Below are 14,051 nucleotides of genomic sequence, written 5' to 3' on the forward strand. Positions count from 1 at the left end.
CTTATGACACAGGCCCTTTATATAGAGCTCCCAGTAGTGGTGCAGTGATCCCAGTGGTAGTCTCCCCCCTATGCAGTGCCCCTAGTAGTAGTCCCCTCCCCTTGTAGTGCTCCTAGTAGTAGTCCCCCCTTGTAGCCCTTGTGGTGCCCCTAGTAGTAGTCCCCCCCCTTGTAGTGCCCCTATTAGTAGTCCCCCCATATGCAGTACCCCCAGTAGTGGTCCCCCCCGTGTAGTAGTAATCCCCCCACAATAGTACCCCTAGTAGTTGTCCCCTCCCTTGTAATAGTAGTTCCCCTAGTAGTAATCCCCCCACAGTAGTACCACCCCTGATGCAGTGTCCCTAGTAGTTGTCCCCCCCTTGTAGTAGTAGTAATCCCCCCACAGTAGTGCCAGCCCCCAGTAGACACACACATAATGAAAACACAAAAACACTTACCTGAAAGGCAGGGGAGGCAGCATGCAGGTCTTGCCCGGAATTTTGCCGAACTAGCTGCTCCCTGTTGCTAGAGGTACAGCTGCGTCTGGCAGCAGAACATGCGTCTGCCTCTAGCGTCTGGCAGCAGAACATGGCAAATGAAGACCTCTCAAATGTCAATGTGCTACGATGTCTCCTATGAGGCGGCGGCCATTTTTGGAGAGACAATTTCAATAGTACTGTTTCCATGTAGACTGACAGACCGGCCCACGCAGCTATCGGCCCTTCTGGCATTTGCCAGAAGTGCCCGATGGTCAGTCCGGCCCTGCAGGCAAGAGATTGGTTTGAGAGGGACACGCCTAAACCATGGGTTTTATGGGAGAAAGACATGGTGAAACCTTTGCCCTCTCTGATTTATTGTGGTTACAGGTTTCTGTACAACCTCCAGGAAACACCCTTACTAGATCAGCCCAATCCACCATATCAGCGTGGCATACATTTGTGTCAGCTGGTAAAGAAATAGCTTTGCCAGCACCAGCCCTGTCGCTATTTTGTATAGTCAACTAAATTGGGAATTTGCAGCTACACTATTGGGTTAGGAATGGGATCAGTTCTCTAGGGCACAGGTTCTCAAACTCGGTCCTCAGGACCCCAAACAGTGCATGTTTTTGAAGTTTCCTCACAGAATCAAGTGAAATAATTATCTCCACCTGTGGATCTCTTAAAATGTATCAGTGGGTAATAAACACACCTGTGCACCTGCTGGGTGACCTGCAAAATGTGACCTGTGTGGGGTCCTGAGGACCGAGTTTGAGAACCACTGCTCTAGGGGATATAATGTCTGATAATGGGGTTGTTCCCTTTTCTGACCTTCAGTGTAAGTACAATATTCCCAAGCAGGATTTTTATAAGTATCTACAGGTGCGTCACTGGATTCAGAGTTTCCTCCCTTCCCCAACATTACCTCCGTCTCCGCCCGAATATATTTTAGAGCGTTTTCAGTCTTCTAATCATAAGGGGGCATAACGTGGTGGTATAATCCGCAAATAACGGAAGGCAAGTCCAGTAAATAAGCTTGTCAAAGGAAATGGGAGAAGGATCTTTCGAAGACACTTGAGGAGGAAGACTGGGAGGTTATTTTCCGTACGTGTTTTAAGATGTCCCGATGTATTAATTACTCGGAAATGTTTATTAATTTACAGAGTATATTTTACCCCTGAAAAACAACACAAAATATGGTCCACTATCTCTAAATATTGTTGGAGGAATTGTGATTGTGTGGAAAGTATTTTTCATGTTTTTTGGTCATGTCCCCTTCTGCAATCAGTGTGGTCTGAAGTCTTTGTCATGATTGGTAAAGTCACGGGAGTGAATATACCGGTGGATCCTTTAATTGCCTTGTTTCATTGTTACTCTGGTAATATGATGCTGGGAGATAGCAATTAGGATATGACCCATAACATATCTAAGGCTGTTATTACGCAGCGAGATCCGCCACGGTACCTAGTCTGACTGCTATTGAGCACAAAGGTCCAAAAGCACTGTGATTTTGGGAATGTGGATTGTAAATATTCCACTTCTGTTTCATCTCCTTATATGAAGTGGTTCAGGTGGAATGAGTATAGGGAAAAACAAGGTCGCTTCTCCATCCAGAGCAGGAATATTGATATTGACCTTACTCTCCTTCAATCCCCCTACTTCTGACGTTCAGTCTTATTGTATTTTTATTTTAAACTCAGTATTATACTGTATTAGTTTGTAATACTGTATGTGTTGTGTTGTGTATAGGATTTTTGTACACCCATTTCTCCCTTTTATTTTTAATGTACCAGTTTATATTATTTGAATTCAATAAAAATCTAAGGAGTGATTATATTTATATATATATATATATATATATATATATATATATATATATATATATAAAAAACACTCCTTTGGATTCCTTGCACTAGAGGGACTTGGAGGCCTGGACCAGATACACACATTTCTAAGGCAGCTTGTCCTTTCTCTTCCTGTTATGAACATGTAATTGTATATTGCTTATACAAGGATTTAATTCTATTACAACGTGCCTACTTTTTTCATACCTATTAGTGCAAAGCCAATTTATATTCTATTAACCCCTATCTATAAACATATCACACTATTAGGATATACCTTCTTATGAGTACAAAATTAGCTTTCACATTCTTTTGTGCCATAGAACCATAGGTCTTCCTCCCCTTAGGACAGTCGTCCTGCTAATCTATCATCTGTCTTATCTACCACATTTGATCGTGTGGAGCACGACGGTCCAACAGACCTAAGTGACCCGCAAACTATAGCTCTACGCGTTCCGCTTTCAGGGCTCCATTGAGAATTTGCGATTTCTTGTAACTGTGTAGGATATGATCTATCTCCGTACATTAAAAAGTGCAAAGGAGTGCAGAAAAGTAACTAAACCAGTAGTAAATAATTTAATAAGTTGTACAGGAGGGTTTATTTATGTAAGGGGATGTGATAGGTCGTCAGAACACATTTTGCTAAATCAGTAATGTAGTCGGTTACTCACGCCATGCTGCCGGGTGCATACTTATGTCAATAGAATGAGCAACAGTGAGTCCCGTTGTAACAGTTTCATTACTCCTTTTACTAGTTTACAGTAACAACTGCCCCAACAGTTGTTACTGCTTCCATTACTGTACAATTTTACCTTCTATCAGTATATAAAGCATCATCCACTTTTTAGAGAACTCTTATTACAGTTCCACGTCTGGTAATGTTATTACTACAAAGCAGATTAAACGCAGCATGTAAAAAAATATGTTTGCATTTATTAATGGAGCTTTCAATAAGGTCTTTCATATAAATAATTTACTCTCAGATCCCTCAGCTGGGAATATTCGGTCTTGTCCCCACCATAGTGCCGATACAAAAGCGGATGATATTTGCAGCTCTGGGTCATAATATGGAAGATATTGAATCGTGCAGCATCTCCCTTTAGACATATATTGTAAAAAGCAGAGATCTGTATTTGTTAAACAGTCCTATATTTATTGCCTCATTAAGTAACAGGTTTGTTCAACAAACTAAATATCCTCTCATAAAGCAAAGCACAATTTGTTTTCTTATAAATAGTATAAATTATTTTATTTACATAAACTTGTTACAAAACAAATAACTATATATTTTCTTTTAAATATCCAAAGTAATTTCTATCCCATGACATTTGTTTGTTCATGAACTATACAGCAGCCAAAAGTCCAGCTGATCAGTTGCTCCTGATTATGTATACAAATTATCAAACTATTCACACATTTTACAGAGAAGAAACAGAGAGAGCGACTTGCTTTTCAAGAACTACATTCACATTGACAGCCTGTAGTGCTTGTGTAATCCTGTAATGCAAACCTCGTACATATCCTACATTACCCTCTTATTTATGGGGTTTTGGAGGTACAACTTTCATAGCTACTCCCTGACCTGTCAAGCACTTAACATGAGCCTCTTATCTACACACGGTGGATGTGCAGCCATTTTTGACCTGTAATATTTGTAAGGACCAGAGACGGATCATCCAACAGGCAACCTAGGTTAACGTGTTAAGGACCCAGGGGCCATTGATGGGCCCAGATTACTGGAATCTATGAATTTTCTTTTTTGACAAATGGAAGAGGTGAAAGTGGACCCAACCTGCAAATTGCCTAGGCCACATGGGGTCTTAATCAGGCTCTGGTAAGGGCACGGCCCTGCAATTCACTATGAACCAGTGCTTCATGAATATTAGTCATGAATTGTTTTAGTGATCCTGCTGGTCCCTAGAGAAGCTGCAAGGTCATGAATATTGATTTAGCCGGAAAATGGCCGATTCCACCGTGTGTATGTAACCGGTGTTACCAAAGGGACCAGAGAAATTTCTTGGCAAAGGGAACTCGGAGGAAGACCGTTAGATTACGACATTCCAGTCGGAAGTCTGACATATCATCAGGTTTCACGAGGTATCTAGCTTTATTTTTTATTTTTCGATCCAACTTTAAAATGAATTAAAAAAATAAATAAAAATTATTTTATTTTTTTGTAATCCATTCTTGATTAAATAAATCAATTTTTCTCCTAAAATGTTAACTACATTACGTACATACATGTCGGTCGTCAACCCTAGATATATTGTACCTGACTCATTACAGGTATGACAACAAATTTAACTTATCCAGCGCCAAAAGAGGCTGATCAGTGACTCGCTGGTCCCTTTGGCAATAAAGGTGTTAAGATGCTACCATGAATCAATTTACAATTATTTCATTCCCGGTATTACAAGTTTCAGACACAACAGTTAAAAAAAAATAAAAAAAATAAGAACATTCAAGTGTTAAGGAAAAACAAAATAGTACAAGCTTGGAAACTAGAACCAGGCACTTTCATTTCTCTGTAGGTTTTAGGTCTATAAATCACACACAAACGAATGTGCGCCCTTGTTCGCACACACAGGTATAGAACTAAAAAAAAAACCTATGACTTGTTATATAGCCGCTTAGCTACAGTAAGTTCAAATTTGTCGACTGTTTTAGGCAACTAATATAAAGCAATGGCGTACAACTTGGTATTAATCCACTCCATAGAAATCAAAATGGGACCCAGTCCTCACAAAATGGAGGAATCCCTTCGCATGGTAGAACGAGGCATGTTAGAATATCGGCTTGGCAGTGAATCACTTCAAATCATAAAAAGGTATTTTTTTTTTTTTTTTTATTAACAAATAAATATTAGATGATCTCAATTGTACCAAAACTGGATATAAGGAGAAAAAAAAACTGTGCAAAAATACATATTTCAGTATGTACAATCATTTCTTAACAAAATACGCTTTCTGAAATAGGGATACTTCAATTTTCTTTTATAATAGAAGAAATTCCAAAATAAAGATACAAAATGTAGGGTTTTTCTTTAAAGTAGGTATTTGATTTTTTTTCTTTTTGTTCATAGTAATTTCAGTTTCTTTTTTCAGGTTAAAAGAAACAGTAGGAGTTTTAAGTAATATCTTTATAATACAATCATTTTGCCACCAAATGAGACTGGTATATGCCTTTTCCTGCGAGACAGGTAAGAAACAGATTTTCCTGCAATGCGTACACCCCTCTATTGATTGCTTATTGGACAGTGGTTATGCTATATGCACTGCCAAATCGTAGGACAGCTAACATGGGAACATTTCTGTTGGAACAAACCTAAAATGAGTCACAAAGATTCTATACTGCCTGATAAGAGCCATATCCCAAAATAGGGGATAATAGGCAAAAATAGTAAAAATGTAAAAAACATACTGTGAAAGACATGATTCAGCATTTCGACTTTAGATCTGATAGCACAGTTAAAAAATATATATATAAAAAAAACCAAAAAAAAAACAGCTCTGAGGAATAATATTTGGGATTTCATTGCGTACAGCTTGAAAACCATATTTTGTGCTCCGCTTACTAATTGTGAGATGGAATAACAAATAAAGTCATTTGAAAATTACTCGTTTTGATGCTTAAATCCATTTTTTATATTGCACTTGATGTCAATGGCAGGAGGCACCAGATCAGCCAATATTCTGTGCAACATGGAATTATAAAGGGAAGTTGTTACAATGTAATAACAGTTTGTAACAGCCATAAACCAGAGGGAACTTTTCTTCTGAGCTCTTACCACTAAACAAGAATTACCTTTTTGGTTAGTAAAAAAAAATAAAATAAATAAAAATAAAAATAAAACATGCTGGACTGCACTGAATTTAATTAAACAGGCTCACTTGCCGATGATTCTTAGAACCATATTAATACCCAACAGCTGTTTGTGCTTCGTTTAGACCCTTTATCTAGATAGCTTTGCCCCATTCCTCCGGTATATCGTGCCAATTTAATGCAGTATGACAATGAACGGTTCTGTTCAAGATGGCCAATTAAACCGCATTTATAGTAAAGAACAGGGCTGTGGTAAGTATGGCTGGCAGGTGACTTTAAATGGCTACTTCCTAAAGGTCAGTGGTTCAATATGAAACCGCATTGAACAACCACTAATATATGCGTAAATGTTTTCCTGCAAGCTAGTGTTCTAAGACATGGTCCATTACAGTCTCACAGACGCTAGCTGCATTGTTCTTCCATAGGCTTATACACAGGAACTGTATTATGCATATTAAAACCATTTTACCCCACATTTACAGCTTTATCTGGAGTGGTTCTACTGCCCCAAATGCTTGGAACAGTGGTTTTCGGGATAATGGTTTCCCCCCAAAATGGAGCACCTTGCCTAAAATAAATAAAAGATCTACACTGCCTGGGATATCCCATCCCCCCCTCATTGCATTGTTTAGCTGTGCTCCTCACAGTGCCTGCAGGTATAAACATCTCCACCAGGTGGCAGCATTTACTGAACTTGCTCGGTTTTTTTTTTGGAACCTCTCCGCTTCAGATATCAGATTACATACCTGTATCTTAATTTATTAAAAGCTCCTAAAACTTTTACATATGTTTTTGTGAAAGTTACTGTTAGCTCTTTTATATAAGGCATCTTGTTTATTCGGTTTTGTTTTCTCACTTTTTTTTTTGGTAGATAGCAGAATAACTGCAGCCATTCTTCATAGACCTTTCTCTATACAGAACTGCTCTTAATATGTATTCCAGAAGGCTGAGCAGTTGCTGCTTCTATTATACAGTTCACCATTAGATGGCGCTGTGTTAAAATCTGCTTCCTGCACATAGAGGGTCTCCGGCTCTCTATGACTATAGCTGCCCATTGTACAACTGGTAAGTAGTTCATGTTAAATATTAGTAGCAATTAAACACGGAGGCCTTGACGACACTCTACCAAGGTTATGGTGTCATAGTAATAGCAGACAATGAATTGGAGCTCTGCTTTCTCCCACCGTTTGACCATGGATTAGTGTTCTGCAGGAAGTCTGACTCATGGGTCTATGTAGATCAGAGATATTCTTAGAGAATGGTCTAATTATAAATCACTCTAGGAGTGAATGTTTTACATATAAGTGGAGAAAGATCCCTATGAGAAACTTGCATTGCTGTAACAGATGGGAGACAAATATGGTTCCCAAGAAGCTGGCGTCATACAATTCATCACCCTTACCCACACGGTCATCTTTGGGAGAGTTTTTAGATTATTCTGACTGCCTTCTGTGTCATTTGGTTTTTATAGTCTGAAAATGTTACCAATACAATCAGAGCAGGTTTAGAATAAACCTTAAAAGAGAAAGAAAAAAATATTTCTCTTTTTTTTTTTTTTTGAAACTAAAAATTTTACATAATGTTTGACAAAATATTATTGACATTAAAACTCCTCACAGCTTCTTAGCACATGTAACCTGGAAAAAGGCTGGTCGGCCCATTCAAAAGTCGCTTATTTCTCTTTTTTTTTTTTTTGTAATTGTGCTATTTTAGTAGTTAATCACTGGAACATTGCTGTAAAAAGAATAAATCCATATTCCTCTCCTCGTGTCTACACCGATGGGCATCAGATGACAGTGTTCCCGTTAGAAAGTTGCAGTGTAGCTTCGCTCTCTCGCTCGCCCAGGCCGAAGGACAAAAAGCTCACGCTCAACGCAAAGAAAATCTCACAAGTTTGTAGCAAGCGGCTCAGTCCACTAACACTGATAGAAGCAGGCAATGGGACTCGCTGCTACAGACATGGCTTCAGGGAAATTCCTGGTCCAGCTGACGGTTCTAGAAACGCTCCATACCTGAGGACCTTGGGAAGGCTGAGAAAACTCAAAGGCATCTTGGAGCCCACAGAGCCAGCTGGCGGTTGGTGATTGTGACGATATTTGTCCAGTTTGTGTAACAACGACTGTCAGGGACGAGCCTTTGGCTGGAACACAAGAGAGAGACACTGAAGTTAAATGAAATGGGAAATACATACGACACTGACTCCATGAACAACAGTCACTGCTGTATGATGCATGGAGCCGACAAGTGCTTGCTGTTGTGTGAGCAACTCAAGAGTCTCGTGACCACTGTATCCTGCAGAAACCACCAATGCCCCATCTACGGAGCACATATAAACCCAAATGCAGCATTACGCACAGCAAACTATGATTTTTTTTTTATGAAGCAGGCATTACATCCTGGCATTTCAAGCACAGAATGTTATATTGTTTCTACAGATCCGCAATGCATGTCCCTAAAGACAAAACTGGCACATGCATCTGTTTCACAGCTATCAACTTCTTTAACCAGGTCCGTATTTTCACAATTCATGTGCACAGATTATTAACACTCGTATAGTGCCAGCAAATTCTGTTTCGCTGTACAGTTGGTATTAGGTATTGACAGGCAGGAGGGCGCTGCTTGCAGGCTTACGGTCTATAGTACAATAGGAGATTGATACATAAGGTTAGGTGGTATGTATTGAATATTGGTACAGCCAGACTGCAACGGAAATAAATGTTCAGGGGGAATTAAATTGTTTTATCGCGGCCTCAGCTTCTGTCTAAAGTGACGGCATCTATTCAATTGTTTTTGGGCACCCATCACTCATCTTGGATGTTGTGCCCAAAATGCAGGGTATTAGCCACGTAAAATCACAGTTAAGGTGTCCAAAAGCCAGAAGGCGCTGCAGTTAAGGCGCCCAAGAGCCCTAATTATCGCAGATTTCTGCCTGCACCTCAGGCGAGCAGAGATCTGCAATAAGTGAAAACAATTGAATAGCTCCTGGTAATTTTAGAAGCTACAGGTGTTGCAAACAAATGAATTCTCCTCTATGTGTACTAACAGCAATGTTAGTCTGCTGTAAGAGAAAGAGAACACCTTTTGTGTATGGAAAGAGAACACCTTTTGAGAAAGTGTGTAAAGGAGGTATTAATGTTGTAGCATTGCTTAAGGAGGATAAGTAGGTTATACTGGAATTGTAGAAGCTTGCCTGAAGAGGTGAGTTTTCAGGGAACACTTGAAGGTTTAGAGGCTAGAGGAAAGAGACATGTATGAGCGAGGGCCTTCCTCAGTCGGTGCAGCCCAAAAATGTCCTGGGAGCAAGTAATAAATGTGAATGGGAGATGCAGTTCTTGTATAGATCCGGGGGATTGAGTGGGGAAATATTTCGAGAAGTACATTAGAATAACTCTTCCCCGCCTTGAATTCACTTCTGCCAACATTTTTCTTTTTGACTTGAAGTGTTTTAGTTGTATTGAGGAATGCCTACATTTTCACAGCGATTCGTATGCATGCGTAGGGGCCCCAATCGCACTAGCGGCCTGCGTAGCCAGCAGCTCTACACACGCTGACAGGAGCCGTGCCTTCACCCACCACTTGCCCCGAGGTCATGTGGATATCAGGTAGGTTACTTCCGTTAGCTAGGGGTAATATTAATAGTTACATTTTTGAAAACTTGAGTTGATGTGGCAAGAGGACATCCAAGATGCAATCACAGACAGACAATCGGTAACAAAGAATACAAACAGCAAAGAAGAAGAGAGCATTTAATCATGGTCTACCATCTTATCCGTTAGAGGCAGGAGATGGCTGGTGCCTTAATTCGAAAACCCTTCTAATTAACTCTGTACATTGCAGACCAAATTTAAATAAAGAACAGCGCACACTGAAGCTGCAAAGGAAGCTGCTCAATAGTGAACACAAACTAATTGAAAATCAAAGAAAGCGCAGCTGTGGCACAACCAATGGCAGCGCTGACGTCCTCCTTATCTCCTGCACGGCCATTATATGTGCTAAACCCCGAACTACACAATGGGGTGTTATGCTAGACAGCTGGATCTGAGGTATGCTATACTTGCAATAATGTACGGAGAATGGCCCCCAAAAAAATAAAATATAATAGTTTCATTTGTATGCCATGTATTACAATGTACACACCAAGTATATTATTTTTACTATTAGACCCATTCCAAGCTTTCACGTGTACATACTATTTACCATAAAGCACCGCGCTAAAGGAATCTCTATTTGCTGATGGCAATGATCAAACTATGAATGTAGTAACGCAAACTTAGGTTATACTAATTTTGGAGCGAGTAACATGATAAGGATAGCAATGGTTTGGACGTTTTTTGTGAAACAGGATATTGTGCGTGAAAATGGAATCACAGCATGTAAACATAATTATTGAATGAGACACAGATGGGTTAGACAGTATTTTACATGTTACAGGTTTATTAAGTGGTTAAACATCTGTCCGATCAAAACGAAAGGGGTTAATAGCTGCTGAGCTCCCTGGGAAATAGCAGTTGCCATAGTGATCTGTGCACCCCACTCCCTCCCTCCCTCCTATCCTGTCAAGCTGATGAAGCTTTGTGCAATCAGCCATTCCTACTAGAAGGGGCACGGAAAGCATGGGTCATTGTGCTGTTCTCTTCTGCAGCATTTGTCATCTTATAATCATGACTGCAGTGGTAACTTATGCTATATTGGTGTACAAAGAGATTGCCATTAGAAGCAGTTTGGACATGAAACACAGCACTGTTTTATTATAGAGCTACAAAATAGTACTGCAGAAACACGTGTACTGACATGCTACCTAAGAAAAAGAACAAAAACAAACTCATGGGGGACGAGCCGGGAGGGGGCGCGCTCCATCAGCGTGGGGGACGAGCCGGGAGGGGGCGCGCTCCATCAGCGTGGGGGACGAGCCGAGAGGGGGCGCGCTCCATCAGCGTGGGGGACGAGCCGAGAGGGGGCGCGCTCCATCAGCGTGGGGGACGAGCCGAGAGGGGGCGCGCTCCATCAGCGTGGGGGACGAGCCGAGAGGGGGCGCGCTCCATCAGCGTGGGGGACGAGCCGGGAGGGGGCGCGCTCCATCAGCGTGGGGGACGAGCCGGGAGGGGGCGCGCTCCATCAGCGTGGGGGACGAGCCGGGAGGGGAGGCGCTCCATCAGCGTGGGGGACGAGCCGGGAGGGGAGGCGCTCCATCAGCGTGGGGGACGAGCCGGGAGGGGAGGCGCTCCATCAGCGTGGGGGACGAGCCGGGAGGGGAGGCGCTCCATCAGCGTGGGGGACGAGCCGGGAGGGGAGGCGCTCCATCAGCGTGGGGGACGAGCCGGGAGGGGAGGCGCTCCATCAGCGTGGGGGACGAGCCGGGAGGGGAGGCGCTCCATCAGCGTGGGGGACGAGCCGGGAGGGGAGGCGCTCCATCAGCGTGGGGGACGAGCCGGGAGGGGAGGCGCTCCATCAGCGTGGGGGACGAGCCGGGAGGGGAGGCGCTCCATCAGCGTGGGGGACGAGCCGGGAGGGGAGGCGCTCCATCAGCGTGGGGGACGAGCCGGGAGGGGAGGCGCTCCATCAGCGTGGGGGACGAGCCGGGAGGGGAGGCGCTCCATCAGCGTGGGGGACGAGCCGGCAGGGGAGGCGCTCCAACAGCGTGGGGGACGAGCCAGGAGGGGAGGCGCTCCAACAGCGTGGGGGACGAGCCAGGAGGGGACGCGCTCCATCAGCGTGGGGGACGAGCCAGGAGGGGACGCGCTCCATCAGCGTGGGGGACGAGCCAGGAGGGGACGCGCTCCATCAGCGTGGGGGAAGAGCCAGGAGGGGACGCGCTCCATCAGCGTGGGGGACGAGCCAGGAGGGGACGCGCTCCATCAGCGTGGGGGACGAGCCAGGAGGGGACATGCTCTATCAGCATGGGGGACGAGCTAGGAGGGAATGCGCTCCATCAGTGTGGAGGTAGCTAGGAGGGAACGCACCATCAGCGTGTGGGACGAGCCAGGAGGGGACGCGCTCTGTCAGCATGGGAAACAAGCCAGGAGAGAGCACTTTTCATCAGCTCTTTTTCAGCACAGCTACAAGAACAGGTAAGACAAGGTCTCTAATAACCTATCAGCACAATACATTTTTTTTTTTATTAGAAGTTAAGAAACCACGTAACCACTGTAGTAAAAAAAAAAAATAATTACAGGTTTGTCAGTACTTTGTGTGCATAGTACTTGGAAAGTGAATATCTGAGTGTGTAGTCTGGAGCCTGAACATTGAAAGCATAAAATATTTCTCACGTATTGTAAGAGACAAAAGTAAATAAGTACCTTATAGTGTACTACCGATACAACTACGACACACAAGCTTTATTCCCAGCACATAACTCCCATACGGGATGAAGTCATGTGACCGGAATGCCAGCTAAGGATTTATGACAGGTGTCAAGATACAGACGCCTGTCATAATGACGAAAAAGCATCCCGAGACCATTCATATGTGGCGTTGCTTCTCAGCCAAGGGAGAGGGATCACTCACAATTTTGCCAAAGAACACAGCCATGAATAAAGAATGGTACCAAAACATCCTCCAAGAGCAACTTCTCCCAACCATCCAAGAACAGTTTGGTGAGGAACAACGCCTTTTCCAGCACGATGGAGCACCTTGCCATAAGGCAAAAGTGATAACTAAGTGGCTCAGGGAACAACACATTGAAATTTTGGGTCCATGGCCAGGAAACTCTCCAGACCTTAATCCCATTGAGAACTTGTGGTCAATCCTCAAGAGGTGGGTGGACAAACAAAAACCCACAAATTCTGACAAACTCCAAGCATTGATTAGGCAAGAATGGGCGGCCATCAGTCAGTATGTGGCCCAGAAGCTGATTGACAGCATGCCAGGGCGAATTTTAGAGGTCTTGAAAAATAAGGGTCAACACTGCAAATATTGACTCTTTGCATAAATTTAATGTAATGGTCAATAAAAGACTGACACTTATGAAATGCTATCGGGATCGATGGTTGCAATGGGCAGCACTAACATCGCAGATGCTGGCAAGAGACGTCTCTTTCCTACAGAAGCCTTCGGCATGAACACCAACTGCGAGCCAGGCCATCTCCCACAACATTAGTGTCCAACCTCACTAATGCTCTTGTGCCTGAATGAAGGCAAATCCCTACAACAATGTTCTGAAATCTAATGGAATCCCTTCCCAGAAGACAGGAGGCTGGTATAATAGCATAAACGGGGACCAACACATTATTATCGCCCATGATTGTGGAATGAGATGTTCATCAAGCACATTTTGATTTAACCATCTGAGCTTAAGCATGGATATCACTAAAACCAGGACTGTTAGTGTGCCTTGAGGACCGAGATTGGGAATCACTGCACTAGGGGGTGGTTAGGTACTAAGGGGGGAGAGTTAGGTTTAGGGTGCAGGGAGGGGGAGGTTAGTTTTAGGCACCAGGAAGGGAGGGGTAGGGTTAGGATACCAACTGCAAGGTGTCTGTATCCTAACCCTGTAGAAATGCCAGCATCAGGATTCTGACCGTTGGGATCCCGAGCGCCGCCATCCTGTACCCAACCCGAATAGCAGTGCTCTGTTCTTGGAGCAGAATAGCGCTATATGCAATTACATATAATGCAGCCGCTAAAATAAATAACAATACATATAGGAGTAGAGGTGAGACAGGATTTTGGTGCAGGGAGTAGACGAGAGTCAGGAGCCAACAACGGCACGTGAATAATGTCATTACCATGCGTGCGCACCCCTGTGTGCCCCAACTCCTCCTCCAGCCATGGCGGATGACAGCGCACAGCATATGTCCAAAGGCAAATAAGAGGAAAGGTGCTGCTCTTTTATCCATATATGACTTCGCACTAAGAGCCGTATTCAATTTGATTCGCACCCGCGATACTTTTCCGTCTCCTGGACTTTCCGCCTACTTCATCTGTTTTGGAGG

The 14,051-nt window shown here is 43.3% G+C and overlaps 1 protein-coding gene across 4 annotated transcripts in view; it reads right to left on the reverse strand.

Moving 5' to 3' along the window:
- Positions 1-3,212: 3,212 nt before the first annotated feature.
- Positions 3,213-14,051, reverse strand: part of ATXN7 (ataxin 7) — a 105,688-nt gene continuing 94,849 nt past the window's right edge. For all 4 annotated transcript variants that reach the window (XM_088473400.1, XM_088473397.1, XM_088473398.1 and 1 more), the window contains one exon: positions 3,213-8,260. In XM_088473400.1, coding sequence (XP_088329526.1) covers positions 8,243-8,260 — 18 coding nt within the window. In that variant the 3' untranslated portion in view covers positions 3,213-8,242. The remainder of the gene's footprint in view (positions 8,261-14,051) is intronic.

Source organism: Taudactylus pleione, unplaced genomic scaffold (genome assembly GCF_031769625.1).
Source record: "Taudactylus pleione unplaced genomic scaffold, aTauple2 ptg000135l, whole genome shotgun sequence".
Taxonomy (NCBI): Eukaryota; Metazoa; Chordata; class Amphibia; order Anura; family Myobatrachidae; genus Taudactylus; species Taudactylus pleione.